A 14,507-nucleotide genomic window follows, 5' to 3' on the forward strand; every position below is an offset into this window, starting at 1 on the left:
TGGGAGCCTGCCAAGAAATTAAATGGATACAAAAGCCATGGACCATTGTGGCATGTAATGTATGGTGAGCTAGACTAGGTGGGGCACCCCATGTGGAGGGGCTCATATTCATTGGAATTTTCAAGAGGGAAGTTACCGCTTTCATCAGTTTTTGTCGTGTGCTAGACAACTGTTTAAGTGTTTCAGGGAAGTGTTTCTTTTCTGATGTTTCTTTTGTGAACATACATGCATGTCCACATCATGTGACCAAGTTAATACTAAACCTGTTCCTTGCTATTGTAGGTAGCTATGTAAAGTGCATGTTTTGCAACATCAACTGTTAAAAACTTTCTGGGATGAAAAAGCAAATCCCTGAAACCATTTATTATAACTTTCTGCATAATACACATTTCATAAGGGGATTATAGTTGCCACCCCTGGCTTGTAAGCTGATTATGTGTCCATATATAACTGATTTACATGTCGTTCTTGTGGATATTCGTAAGACAGAGTGCACATATTTGAGAACAGTCGGTCTGATTCTGCATACAATTGCAAAAACGAATTCGCACACTGTTGCTAATTGAAAAAGTGGAAGATAACGCTAAAAGCCCATGAAAAGAGAGCCCTTTCTACAACATGCCATTGTTGAAAGAGCCCTCACTGACATCCCATGCTACAATAGACATTGTGGGAAGCATTGTATGTTCAACAGCAACAACTGTAACCCCTTACAATGAACTGCTGCTCTTAAATAAAAACAAATCACCTCATTTCCATTAAAAAAAATCCCTCCCCTTCACAAAGGCTTCAGGCCCAATTATCACATTTAAAAACAATTAGTGAACACAATTCTAACTCACCTCCAGTTGTATGGCTAGCAGGTCGGACCCCATTCTCCTGTGTGTGTCTCTCTCACTGCCCAGGTCTTGTCTTACACGGAAAACCTAGTAACGGGGACAGGGAGAAAAGCAGGCACTTGAGTACGCGTGACCTCTCGAGTTCGGACGAAGTACACAGCGTGAGCCGGGCGCTGACTGAAGTGGAAAGAGTGACTAGCAGACCACGACATCTGGAGAGCTCTCTCCCTCTGTCTGTCTTCTGTTGTTTGGGGAAATCAATGTTTCAAATTTGAGATAAGCCAATCAAGAGCTTTCCTGCTTCCCGATCCCTGTTAGTAATGAAAAAGTGGTCAGCATCCAAAAAACATCATACAGCCATATCTAAAGTGTTAACTGTTTACAAAGTAATACAAACAACAAGGTACAAGACTGCAGTATAGTATCGCACTTTGACAAGAACAGAAATTTGATAGATCAGTTAAGAAATTATCATAATTATTATCATAAATTGGGTTACACCCCCTTTTCCCTACTGTTTAATCATATTCTTACATCACTGTAATTGTACTTTGACTGTACTTACAACATTTACCTTGCATGAGAGTATTCAAACATTTCTCTTTCAATAAAAAAATAGGTAACTGCAACAACTGGTCTGCGTCAGTTGTCATGACACCATGATAAACTACACTGACCCTTACTTTACCACAAGTGTGTTGGCAACATCTAGCTTTTGTGTATAAGACAGGCTTAATAAATGTTGTAGCCTTGTCTTGGTTACATAAACAGGTGGAAGTGGGGTGATAAAACATGAAGACAGTCAAGTTGTTCCCTATAAAAGCAGTCTTCAGTATTGATTTGTGCCACCTGCACACAAGACCAATCATTGATTACAAGAAAACCTCACTTTATATTTAGCTTTAACCTGGTATTTCGCTCTTTCTATGCCAATGCTGGTGTGACAATGTTTTATCATGTTTACCATACAATTTACAACCAGGTTGATCTATGTACATTTCTAGTCTAAACACATTTCTAGATATCTTTCAGCAACCTGACCTACCGTTCAACAAATCACTTTTCTTTCCATTACAAAGGTGACATTCCGTGAGAAAATTTCAAGAGAATTTGATAAAACAAAACATCAAAAGGGATACTAACTTTACCTTAAGTTTATCAATTCAAGACAACTGTAAAAAAAACTCTTAGTAATAATTTGTTACAACAGTTTTCTTGCCTTGCGATTCTAATACTACTAGACAAGGTATTAATATAACCTTACCTTAATTCCCCAATAGAAACCAATGCCATCTTTCAGACCACAACAGAATCTGTACAATGTAGGTGTGTTCAGCCTAACCAAACGGGTACACCCTCTCCCAACAAACCGTTAGCTTTAATAACCCTTCAGGGGTGTCTCACACAATAGCAAACGTGGGAAAGCCCTGACGGCCATTCTACTGGCATCAGGTGACCCTTGACATGCCTGTCATCGAGGTTTGGGTGCTGTTTTCACGTGGCCAGGATGTAGAAATTAGAGGTTTCCCGTCACCAATGAATGAAATACAGGGAAAAGACTACTGCTACGGTACTACTTCCTGCTAAGAGTAAGAAACAGTCATTTCGACCTTTTTTATTTCCTGGCACTATGCTTTTGATGGACAGAAATACAGTGCGACGACTTCACTGTTCACAGAATATCTTTTATCTGACTCTGAATTAACTCTCAATAGAATTTTGGGCTTTTTCCTTTCAAGTGACAATTTCCAACCTCACTGTCAGGACATCATACAACTTTGTAGTAGTGTGCTAACATCTGTTAACCTGTGACAAGCTGATGCATCGTAGTTCAAAAGCAATTTTCGCTCTTGAAGTTGAACAAAGATGTATCAGCTTGTAGGTATCACAATGTGAACAGATACATTTGCTAAATTTAAGCACATGTGGAGTTATAATGGAAACAGCTTTTTTTCAAAAGATATATATAGTTCAGGTAGGAATATTTCATTTGCTTAGCCAACAAAAATCCTAGTTCTTGGAACTGTCCTCTCTAAACCAGAGCGGTATGTGACTTCCTATATTTCTGTCATCGCTACGTTAACGAGAACATGCTTGTGTTTATACCACAACTTACTGGAGGAACTGTGCAGCTTACCCCATTGAACTGCCACATACTTTCAGGGCACACCCTAACAAACTGTTATTTTCTCTGTTCACTTCAAATAAGGATATTTTGATACAACATGTCTAGTTCATCTATTTTTCATAGTAGTCATAGATTTAGTCAAAACCAGCTGTAGCCTCAAATGTTTGCCTTCAGATTCCAGGTCTTGCATTATTGCAAATTAATAGGTCTAATCATGAGCCATGGTAAACTATAATGTGATGGATATGAAAATACTGAAAGCACACTGACCACACAACTAAATATTCAAAAAAAAGAAGAAATGCTTGTGTCAACCAAGTGACCAGCTCTAGTTCTAGTTCTTACTCTAGTAGTAGTACATACAAGTAAAGACCACCTGGCCAATATTAATCGCAACAACTTTTTGGTGATCCCATAGATAATTTTTCTCATTAACACAAGCATCAAGATTACCTGTCTACATAGACCAGATTCTATTGGTCCCCAAAGGGGTCTTCTTGGGTAGATTTGACTATACTATATGCTTTAAAATGCCAGCACATATTTTACAATCACTCTGATACCAGATGTACTTTTATTGATAAGAAAGCAGTTCACCTTTTAACATCACTAAACCCACACATAATAGAAAAAGTGGGATCTTTTGTCTTCCACTGTCTTCGAAAAAGGAGTCGAACCCATAACCCTGGATCTAGAGTTAGCCTTTACTAGTTTTAGATTAGAGTAGACACTTGTGATATTGTATTTTACACTGTTTGAATCTTTTATGTTACCTGCAATTAGCCTACGGGCAATAAACTTGATTATATTGATATTTGGTGTAAGTTAAATGCACCAGCTGACATCTGAGAATGAGCCATGAGGATTGGGATTTCTATGCTTAGAAACTCCCCAGGGATAGGATAAAACAGCAGGCAGCTACTGGAATTCAGCCTCAGCAAACAGCGTGGTTAAAGTGATTAGTAACAGCCTGTCACTCCCCTCCAGCCAGGCCAGCACACAATGGACCACCGTCAACAGACAGGGAATAATGATTCAACTTGGAGGAATAATGAATATGAATGGTATCCCACTGCTTCATGCATAGAGCTAGCCATGGCTTCTGCAGAATACAAGGTGATGCCCTCTTTCTGAGAAGCGGCTTGGCTGGCAAGCTATGGAGGAATGGTCCCGGGTAACACTGTGTGCTAGACTGGAAGGAAATGTTCTCTCCTGGACACTAGAAATCTGTGCATAAGCAGATAAACCCATTGCTCTTCTTTTTAAACTGTACCATATTATTTTATTCAAATCTCATAACTGATATTTGAACCGGTGCTGCCTTCTTTTGTCTTCATCCTCTGCTTCTAGTATAAATGTCCATCCACAGAGGAATCTGCAATATCTGACATCTATCAGGGCAAATGGTCACCACTGTACGGTGGTGAAGAGAACAGAGAGTCCAATTAAAAGGAACACAATAAAATGAAATAAGAAGAATGAGTTATGGTTTGGGGTTGTCATTGTTTTTTTTTAATGTTTCTGTCTGAAATTCAACTACATGTATTGTTACAGACTGTACACTGAAAATCATAGTTACCAACTAGTACCTTGAAAACTGTATTTTATCAAGTTAACTTAAAGTTCTTGCATTTAATAGAAATATTCTAATTTCTATGAACTATTCAATATACATTACACCAGAGGCTTTGCACATTGGCGACTGCCTTGCAAGTGAAGATTAAACAGTTACAGTAAACATCAGTGTTTTTCTAGTGGTGACCTCAATGTGTACAAATAGTGGGATGAATGGGTAAAGTCTAACGTAATGGCTCCTGAGACAAAGACTTTAGGATTCAGCCTTGGTCCTACACCCAGATAAAGTCATTCTTTTGTGAGGCTGAAAGAGGGGTATCCTATTTCGTTGATAAGATTGTAGATCATTGCTTTGCTTGAGGATTTTTGACAGAAGTTGATAAGGGATTTTCTGCCTCTTTGTCTATGAAAAGCTATTTATTTTTGCTTCATTCAAGCATATGAAAAAAGTTTAGAATCCCTCAATACAGCTTTGGGATTGAGGTTTTGTATTTCGTTGAAAGTTTCAAACCTCGAGTTACAGGTAGTTTTGTAATGCTATTGTTTAGGTCACATTCTACCAATGCCAATGTTGGTAGATATCAAAGTATCTATAGTATTATTAATATATTCACACAAGAAATGATTGGGACATGATTATTAAGACTTGAAATTCTGAAATTGAAATAGAAGTTGAAACACTGAAAAAGGGCAATCAAGATAACGGTAGCACTTAAATGTATACTAATATTTCTTGAAACTTTAAAATGAAGTAATGTTTATAAAGTAGTTAATCTGTACCCTTGAATGTTGAGAGGTTTCTAGCAGAATAACGTAACAGGATGTAATCACACAACAAGGTCATCCACACGTACTTAGCAATCAAGTGGTACCAGGAAGGATGACGGACGCTTTGGTCCTTTTAACGGAAAGTTGATTGTTCAGGTGGGAAAAAAATTCACCCCATGGCCCATCTGTAAAAAAATCTGCACTTCTTGACATAAAATTGATGATGAGTGGGACAAAAACATTTAAAACTGGAGCCCTGCCTAACACCCTGCTGGTCAACTTGACCCAACAACTTAACCCTAGTTGACCAGGGTATTGGGTCGAATTGACCAGGGTGATGGGCCAAGTTGGTAACGGTCTGATTATTCTGATTACCACTGGAAACAGGAACCACTTTCAGCATTCATTTACTGATTAAAAATGCCTCGTTAAGTAGCAATCCTCAAAACTTATCATCATTATGTACTCTACTTAACCAACAGCGGGGCTAATCCCTGTAATAGCCTTGAATCAATCCTTTAAATTTTAATGGGATATCACCATGTGCATTATATGATGTGTGACAAAAAACAGCAACAGACCACTTTTCTGTTTCCTTGCTAATGCATGCACTAGAAAAAATTAAATTTTGTCTTTTCTGGCACTAGTTGTTGCCGTATCAATCTTTGATAGCCTGATTTAATGGCGCTTCTCAGGCCCGTCGTACATTGCCGCGCCTATCCGCGGGGAGGAGTCTACAAGCTCCGGATAGCGGAGTTTGCGTTACACAGACTAAATCTTTGAAGGCTAAATACTTTTGGAATAGTTAATATCATGCCAATTCCCTCTTTAGCATCGCCTGAAGGTAAGAGTATCAGATTTTGATAGGACTCAGTTTATCTAATCTTGGACTGTAAATTTAAATCTTTTACTGATAACCTTGAACTATCAAACAGATTCCAATTCATATATAGTCATGCGCTTTATTATGCATGGGAAGGACCTGCAAATTTTGATGTCAAAATGTATGAACTCGTCTTTTTCAGAAATTTTTGCACCGATAATAATGACAATCCACAGCCCTAAGGCCACAGTTTCTGTTGGCTAGTGCTGCATAAATTCATAAAATAACAGATCTAAGCTTTAATTGGATTTTAGTGTCTTTGTTTACTGGACAAACATGTAGACGAAACAAACAAAGAAATTCCAAGTAGTTCAATCCGACGAGAACAACGAAATTACGTCATCATGAGTCACCTGTCTGAGGACTCAATAATTTTCAACAACATAGAAATCACAAGAAAAACACTCATGAGGAAACATAAACAACCATAAATCATATCAACTAACCATATTAACCACTTAACAATGAAATACACAATATCAGCATATGCAAAAATTTACCTAAAATTATGTTTCGAGAAATGTAAACATTCGATCCCTCCCGAGTTGAGCACCTGTAAAAAATCTGGCCTTGGAAAACTCAGGTTAGGTTTAAAGTGTCCCGCTATGTAAGGTAACAAAGCACCTAGCGGTACACTACCATGGAAAACCTAGCTTCCCTGAAGCTCTGGACAAGGAAAATCCTGAAACAGATAAAACCAAAGGAAAGATTGCTTACCCTTACGAGTTGCTGCTCGTTGTTAGCGGTACATGGCTGACCGTTATGCTCCTATAGGTAAACGTGACGTTTGGACCCGCTGTCTGTGTTTGTGTTCCACCGCCATTTTGGATCAATAATTACACATGCGCACTGATGCAGAAGGCAGGGGAGATTCAGTTTCTGGGTTCACGGAAATCTGGTGGGATTACATGGACGCTATTTGGTAAAACAATTACAGACAGCAATGTTGATGCTCATAAAACAATTACAGAAAGCCATGTTGTTGTTGCGTTGTTGTTTTTTCTTTGCGCAGTTAGCAGTCTAATCTAAGCAGTCTGCAAAATACAATTCATTTATTTTTGACAATGCAGTCTGTGAAATTGTTTAAGTCAACTTTATTTTGTGGACAATGGAGAAGTCAGCTTTCCAAAATTCCGATGCAGTAGCATTGTATCCTTTTCCCTGCCTATCTAAACTTCTTACCGCCTGTCTAGAATAGAAGTTACTCATTTACGACATCTAGCGAACAACTACACAACTGCGGAATGTCCGTAAATAACGAAAGGTTATTCACGTTGCATAAACAAAGATCCCTTTGCACTAATACTATAAGTCTCCGTGATCCAATTGTAAAGCAAGAAAAAATATCTAAAGTCTGTTTGTTTGTTTGTTTGTTTATTTATTTGCTTGTTAATTTGCTTTAATATGACTGCACATTGACATCTCGTCATAAGAAATGGAACACACCTTCCCTTTGACGTCCATATCCGAAACTGGGCCAAACTATCGACCTTTAACGTTAACCCTTAGTTAGTTTTTAGCCGATAGCAAGACGACCTGTTGCTATTGGTAAAATCTTGTGCCTAGGCTCTGCGATCCTCTCATTGTGATGTCAGGAAAACATAAGCTGAGGCGGATTAATAACGAAGCAACGGATATAATCTGTAATGCCAAGAAGAGACAGCCGGACACTGCAGCTGGCAAGTAAGTTGTATTTCCACACAGTCAAACGTTCTAATTTATCGTTCATAACGTTGCATACCATATACGAGTATAACGTTACGTAAAATGTGCAGATTGTTCTTTTGCATCGATGTAGCTATACAATATGGGAGTCTTTAGAGCATTCATTTATATATTTCTCACACCTAAATATTGATAGCAACTACTTAAGCATCAACAGAGCCCTGGGCTGTACGTTACTATGTAGTACACCAGTGAGAGTGCATGTCTAGCGCCTCCGACATGGTCTGCGATTTCTAAGTACTTGGGTAGTGTCTTGGACAAAGATGACAACTAAAAGCAGGAAGGTACATGTTTTGTACATACAGAAAGCTACAAACCTTTTGACAACGACTTTGTTGGTAATCTTCTAGGTTTTCTACTGGAAAGGGGCACAATGGAGCTTCAGTTTGAGGCGCATTAAGAAAACCATAGCGCCGTGACAGCGGTGTGTTCTCGACATGGCGGTCGGCTACATTATCGGCAGGTGTAGAAGATGGAGCCGTCTTCCTCGCCTGCATTGGCGCTCTACAGTCTGGATGTACACCTGTACCGTTGTGATAGCGTTTTTCCTAAGCGTATTGAACTGTATCTTCAACCCAAACGGACTCCTGAACATCGGACGAGACACGAACCGACGAGACCATCCCTGCTGGGTCTTCTCGCTTCTCTTATCGTCTAAATGTTCTTGCAGCTGTGACGAGTCTGTCGCAAAGTTTCCTTTTGAAGTAGATGATCTAGAAAATAATTTTGACACGATAGACACTGAAGAGCTTGAACTGAAGCAAACAAAGGTTTTCTCTGTGATAGAGAAGATATTCAGACGAACTGGAAACTCCATGGCGGCAAAAATTAGAACAATGGACGTCCACACCATCAGTGAAATCCTGTCAAGAAAGACTGAGGAAGGCTCAATGACTGAAGAACAGAGAGAACTGTTGTTCCGAGCCTTTGAGAAGTACAGTAAAATGGATATAACTCTTAAAAATAGGCATCGGGAAAGGAAGACAGGAATTCGGAAAAATAAGAGGGCTGTAGATGACACAAGTGTTGTAAAAGACACCCCGGTGTTGATGTACCAGGACGAGAGTGGAAACCAACAATCTGTTTCTTTTAGGTCTCAAATTATAACTTTCCGACAATCTTATAACCTCACAGCAGTGAACGAACCTTTGCGAATATGGGCGCCAAACGTGATATACAGGGATTTCATCAGGTAAGTTAGAGTATATCTTTTTGCAGTCAAATTTGGTTTTCATCCAAAGTCAGATTCCATGACAAGAACTGGTAGCCTGGGTACCATCCGGATAGTAGTTCGCTCCTACGTTCGCTTCTGCTATCCAGAGAAGCACAGAGAAGCGACTGTATATAGTGTATAAATGAATGTCAGAGCTAGAAGCGACTGTATATAGTGTATAAATGAATGTCAGAGCTAGAAGCGACTGTATATAGTATATAATAATAGCCGGAGCGAACTACTTTCCGGATGGTACCCAGGCTAAAGAACTGGTTCATTGCCAAAATCTACCGGACGAATTAAAAACAAACATCTTGTTCATAAAACCTAACCAGAAAAAAATCTCAGTTGGTCTTTATTCTTGTTACTTTATGAAAAATGTTATGTTTGACCCCCCCCCCCCCAGCGGCTTGTTATTGTACTGCATTAAAATCCAATTTTTATTATCTTTCGATCCGAAAATGCTGCGTTCACCAAGTTGGACTAGTAGATAATTATTGTCTCGTATACAGACAACAGTTACAGGAGTGTTGCACGGCACGTAACAACATGGTGGCCACACAGTCTAACGTCGCCCCCGGCACTACGTTTGGATGGACCTCTCACCCGGTACCCGACTTGTCTTACACCGTCACTAAAAACTTCTACAGTGCCTTTCCAGCGGTAAGTCTTGCTGAAATATACCCGTTTACAGTACGACATCCAGTGACATAACGTTACTAATTCATGATCATAATTGTATTAATGAATTCAAAAGATTTCTTCACTTTCAAAGCTAGACGTTGCCCGTAATGGGAGGATTACCAAATACAGTCAAACCTGTATTAGCGGCCACCTTTGCATAGCGACCACCTGGCCATAGTGGCCGCTTTTTGTCGGTCCCTTGGATTCGTAATGATTAAGAAATAGGCTTAGCGGCCACCTGTCCAACGCGGCCACGGCCACACGATTTTAGGTCCCGTTGATACAGAAACACTGCCTATTGCAACCATACTGCAGCCTTATGTCACCCTGCACCGTGTTTGAAATTGTAGTTTGCAAGGATTTGGAGTTCCTGACAGGGTCATTTTGGCTGTAGCAGAAGGTATGCATGCCTTGAGCATTAAAGTGCAAGTCTTGATCGGTGAATTAACCGTTACTTGGTGAGAAGGATTAGTGGGAACTGTAATCATGTGTAGCTTGTTCATAGTCAATTGATCAACATTTTCTCTATAGTGGCCACCTGTCTATGGTGGCCATATTTCTCCAGTCCCTTGAGTGGCCGCTATAGACAGGTTTGACTGTAGATATGGTTGAAAGTATACATTTATTTCTTCTCTCTCTTCCGCTCTGTCTTTCATTTGTTCATGTCGTCTTGCTTCTCTCAGACTTCGCCGTTCCCTAGCGCGCCATTCCGGACATGCGCAGTTGTAGGTAACAGCGGTGTTCTGCACAGGAGCAACTGTGGGAGACAGATTGACAGCGCTGACTACGTTTTTAGGTATAAAGGGGCTAAGTCTATTCTACAGATTTTATAATAATGTCTATGATTAAGTTTGTTATGATCTTTAAAACTTCTTTGTCCCTTTAGTACGATTGTTGCGATTGTTAAGTAGTAGTTTTTTTTGCTGAAGATAGTCTTTGCTTGGTTTCAGAGACATTTGAAGTCAGGCAGTCCAGTCAGCTATTTAACTTTCCCTTTTTCAGAATAAACTGGCCTCCGACGAGGGGGAAAGAGGCACATGTGCAGGACGTTGGGTCGAAAAGAAACCTCACTACTGCCACCTTCCATCAAGTGAAAAGGTGAGTAAAGGTGTATCTTGCATTGAACAAAACTTTGTTATAGTACACATAAGGGCCATATATAAGGCGGTGGCGTTAAAACATGTTTTGTTCACATTACCCATTACAGTGTACACTGGGGAATAGAAAGTTTTCTGACATCTGAAAATCGCCTACATTAACAATGCCGGGTCGCATTAGACGTAACGTCGATGTACTCTGACTAGATGGTTAAAAAATCGAAACAAGTAAATGGAAATGCACGTACGGATATTTAAATGATACTTGTAAACAGAACCTGTTTTATCTTTTTTTTGTCAATCTATCTTGTACAATGCAGGTTTCAGAAACATTCGCAAAAGAAAGAGGTGCTGGAGATGCTGGAATCCCTTTACGGCTTGTTGTTCATTAGAAAACCGACAGGTGGGGTTATGGTATTGTCCTTGGTGCTGAACGTCTTTCCATCCGAGTTCTCCATTTCAAAAACATGGTCACTGTTAGAATTTCGGCTTTACCGCGACTTAAAGTGACTTAGATGACGTGAAAGTCAAGTAGACGGTTTCCTTAAGCAATAATTTAACAAATACTGCTCTATATCTCTTTCTTCCGACCGACTACAGGTTACCTCCTAGCGGTAAACCAGGTACTGCAGGATGCGGGGCGACCACTCAGACTTGTTTACCAGAATCCCCCGCACTACATTTCTGTCAACGATTACTGGAATACACATGGTCTGCATCATATAACCATAACAACAGGTCATTAACATGTTTATTTTGCGTTAGTTGTTGTGTTGTTTGTTAGTTGTCAGCTGGCTCTTGTATACTTTTAATTTTTCCACATTTTTCCACATGCAAATTTTTCCTCTCGTATCGTTTTCAACTATGCGATTATTTCATAGTTCTCATGATAGTCCTCTTACATGTCTTATCTGAAAGGAAATTAAAACGCCCTAGAATACAATAAAAGAATAAAAAGCACAAAACAAGATATCACTGAAACTATTCCGGCTTTTCACACTACAGGTCTGTACCTAATATCGTCAGCGCTCACGTTGTGTGAGGAAGTCACTGTCTATGGGTTCTGGCCATTTCCATTCACAGAATTCGGTAAAAAGGTAGGTCCATTTCAGACTTTTGACGTCGTGCATTCAATCCTCTTCCAATCTTCGTAACGTTAGATGCTTCAGGCACATATTGTCCTTTTTGTCATTTCCGTCCAAATGTTCTCGTTACACCTTGTGTGTCCCACCTATCATCCCAGTATACATAGTAAAGCCTGTTTTGTTGATGTGATGCTTTACATTGCCATCTTATTGTCCTCACTTTCGATGGGAAGATTTTCGAGCCGCTAGCATTAGGTTTAACCAAAAACCATTTTGACAGCTCAGACATCAAATTGATACACAATGTACCGACAAGTATCCAGCCATTCTCTCTCGGATGTCCATTCAGGTGCCGTTTCACTACTGGGTGGGCCACATCTTCCTCCCACCGAGGGAGCGCGGCGTGGTGTACGACATGGCCGCCGAGTTCATGCAGATCCGGGAGCTGCACAGGAAAGGCGTGGTCAGAGTCGTCACGGACAAGTGCAAACAGTGACGGAGACATTGCCGGAAGGGCTGTGGAGTATTGGTGGTGGATTACGTTAGAAGTCACTTTTTTGAGATTTAGAAATATTGACAGAACAGGTGGCTATGACTTTTTCAGATGGTCAACTGATAGTAGAGTGTTATACTCACGCCGGATTGACACCTCCTCATTTTCAAGGGCGTAGAATGAGGAAAGAGGTGTGACGTGCCTTTTTTCCGGAGGAAAGAGTGTGACGTCCACAACACCGGGCATTGCCTTTGATTCGAACCCAGAACCTTCAACTACAAGATTATATTGCCACTCCCCCATCCACAATATCACCTCACCACCTATCTGCTATATCTGCCAAGGGTTTAAAAGGATAGTATTATGGATAAATTTGCGCAGTGTGTATTCAGACAACGTCATTGGTGTTTCTGCCGCCATGTTGGGGTCCTTCATCAGCATAATTGTCACATTGAAGTGGGATACCAACATGGTCTATTTTGCAATATTCATGTAAAGCGTAGCGAAACTCATGAAAGTCTCCATCGCTGACTGAGCATCTATATGATAACTTTGGTTTCATTAAGTTTTTGCTAGCGATAAAGTTTACTTTGAGTCTAAAATCGCCACACCTTGAATACTTTTGTCATATCTTTAGTTAAGTGTTCTGTCACAAGTGACCTACATCCTTACTGACATCTGACTGAAAGACTGTAACATTATCACCTTTTTACACAATAAAAGTTCTTACAGTGTCCTGATCTTTTGAAGAGGCTTGGGCTTTAATAATATACGTCCATACGATGAGCAACTGTTACAATGCTACCGTACCGTTTCATTGTTGTTAACACCTGTCAGTGATGATAGTTTTGCCTCGTTGTATATATTGTGACGGATACACGAGAACGCACAGGAGTCACGTGGTCTTTTCAGACCAAGGGTCACTTTTATAAGGTAAACAAAAGTGACGCCGTCGTCAAACAACGGAGGTCTGTACAGCTGATACGCAGTGCTCTGTAAGATTTGGACACTTCAAGCACGAATCAAGACGACTTTCGCAAGGTACGACTGAGAAGAAGTCGGAACAGCAGTCACCATGTCGAGGCCTGATTTGAATGGAACCTGGAACCAAGTTAAAAACGACAACTTCGATGCGTACATGAGAGCATTGAGTAAGTACCGTTCGATACTTGAACAGGGGTTGCGGGGTTTTGATCAGATACGGCTAGTTTTTGCCACTCCCACCAAACTGGGGCCAGCCTATTGATCATGCCTGGTAAACGTGCATGTACAAAGGTAACACAGACGTCGATGTTTCTGATTTTAACATTTTTGTGAAACCTAGCTGCATGGAAAAGCTTGCACAGATCTGCGTGCGAAAGGAAAAGCATTACCAATCCGTCACAGCGGTCTCATCAGATACTGCTGACCCAGAGTGATTTTTAATCCGATTTTCTTTTGGTTGTCCCTAGAGGGTAAATTAATGATTCGGAACCTTAAAAATGGTTGGTTTTAGTATCTTGGGCATTGAAGAACCCTTTGTTGGATATACGTCGAAAGAGTTTGTTTCCGTCTCATCCTCGACTTTTCCGCTGATATGTAGACACTAGACAGAACAGAGAACTTCCTTGCCAAGTTGGAAACTAGATGATTCACCATACAGAAAACACCAGCACTGCTGCAATTTAGTGTAATAGAGAAGGAATTTTAATGTCCAACGTCAAGCTACTACATTGAAACGTAAGCGTACACCTTCGGACCAGGACAGGGGCGCCTTGTTGGCGGTATCGCAGGTAATTGTAGCTGAAGCCGTATCCACTTTCAAAACAACGCTGACGATCAATAGCGCGGGGTACGACCATATTGACATGGCGACACTAAATGCTTTTCAGGTACCATTTGCATGAAAAAGGACCGATCATTGACAACTTAGATATATTTTTTTTTGCAAAACGGAAAATCAAAACGTCGATTGATGTGATTTAAACAGGGGGAGGTGTGTCTTAAAGTAAATAAAGCTGCTTCAAAGGTTTGTATT

At 40.2% G+C, this 14,507-nt stretch overlaps 3 protein-coding genes across 7 annotated transcripts in view; 2 read left to right on the forward strand and 1 right to left on the reverse strand.

Annotated features, from left to right (window-relative positions):
• LOC118411543 (ras-GEF domain-containing family member 1B-like) overlaps nt 1–7,060 on the reverse strand; it is a 65,372-nt gene extending 58,312 nt beyond the window's left edge. For 3 of the 4 annotated variants that reach the window (XR_004830687.1, XM_035813881.1, XM_035813879.1), the window contains exons 1-2: nt 6,911–7,060; nt 843–926 (exon numbers count right to left, since the gene is read on the reverse strand). Coding sequence is in view for 3 of the 4 variants with exons in the window: in XM_035813881.1 (XP_035669774.1) it covers nt 843–875 (33 nt within the window). In the remaining variant the exon portion in view is untranslated. Of the gene's footprint in view, nt 1–842; nt 927–2,103; nt 2,211–6,910 lie in introns of those variants that run through there. The other variant, XM_035813880.1, reaches the window with a different exon arrangement.
• A 175-nt stretch (nt 7,061–7,235) lies between these two features.
• On the forward strand, nt 7,236–12,970 carry LOC118412540 (alpha-N-acetylneuraminide alpha-2,8-sialyltransferase-like). 2 transcript variants are annotated; one of them, XM_035815452.1, is made up of 9 exons: nt 7,236–7,876; nt 8,269–9,110; nt 9,644–9,794; nt 10,499–10,611; nt 10,818–10,913; nt 11,233–11,315; nt 11,513–11,650; nt 11,918–12,009; nt 12,347–12,970. In XM_035815452.1, the coding sequence occupies exons 2-9, from the start codon at nt 8,356–8,358 to the stop codon at nt 12,491–12,493; spliced, it is 1,575 nt and encodes a 524-aa protein (XP_035671345.1). In that variant the 5' UTR covers nt 7,236–7,876; nt 8,269–8,355; the 3' UTR covers nt 12,494–12,970. The 2 variants fall into 2 exon arrangements, with proteins under 2 accessions (XP_035671345.1, XP_035671346.1); XM_035815453.1 differs by lacking the exon at nt 7,236–7,876 and having other exon boundaries at nt 8,040–9,110.
• A 453-nt stretch (nt 12,971–13,423) lies between these two features.
• The window catches only part of LOC118412541 (retinol-binding protein 2-like), a 3,314-nt gene continuing 2,230 nt past the window's right edge, over nt 13,424–14,507 (forward strand). Inside the window, exon 1 of the mRNA XM_035815454.1 lies at nt 13,424–13,641. Coding sequence (XP_035671347.1) covers nt 13,566–13,641 — 76 coding nt within the window. The 5' untranslated portion in view covers nt 13,424–13,565. The remainder of the gene's footprint in view (nt 13,642–14,507) is intronic.

Source organism: Branchiostoma floridae, chromosome 3 (genome assembly GCF_000003815.2).
Source record: "Branchiostoma floridae strain S238N-H82 chromosome 3, Bfl_VNyyK, whole genome shotgun sequence".
NCBI lineage: Eukaryota > Metazoa > Chordata > Leptocardii > Amphioxiformes > Branchiostomatidae > Branchiostoma > Branchiostoma floridae.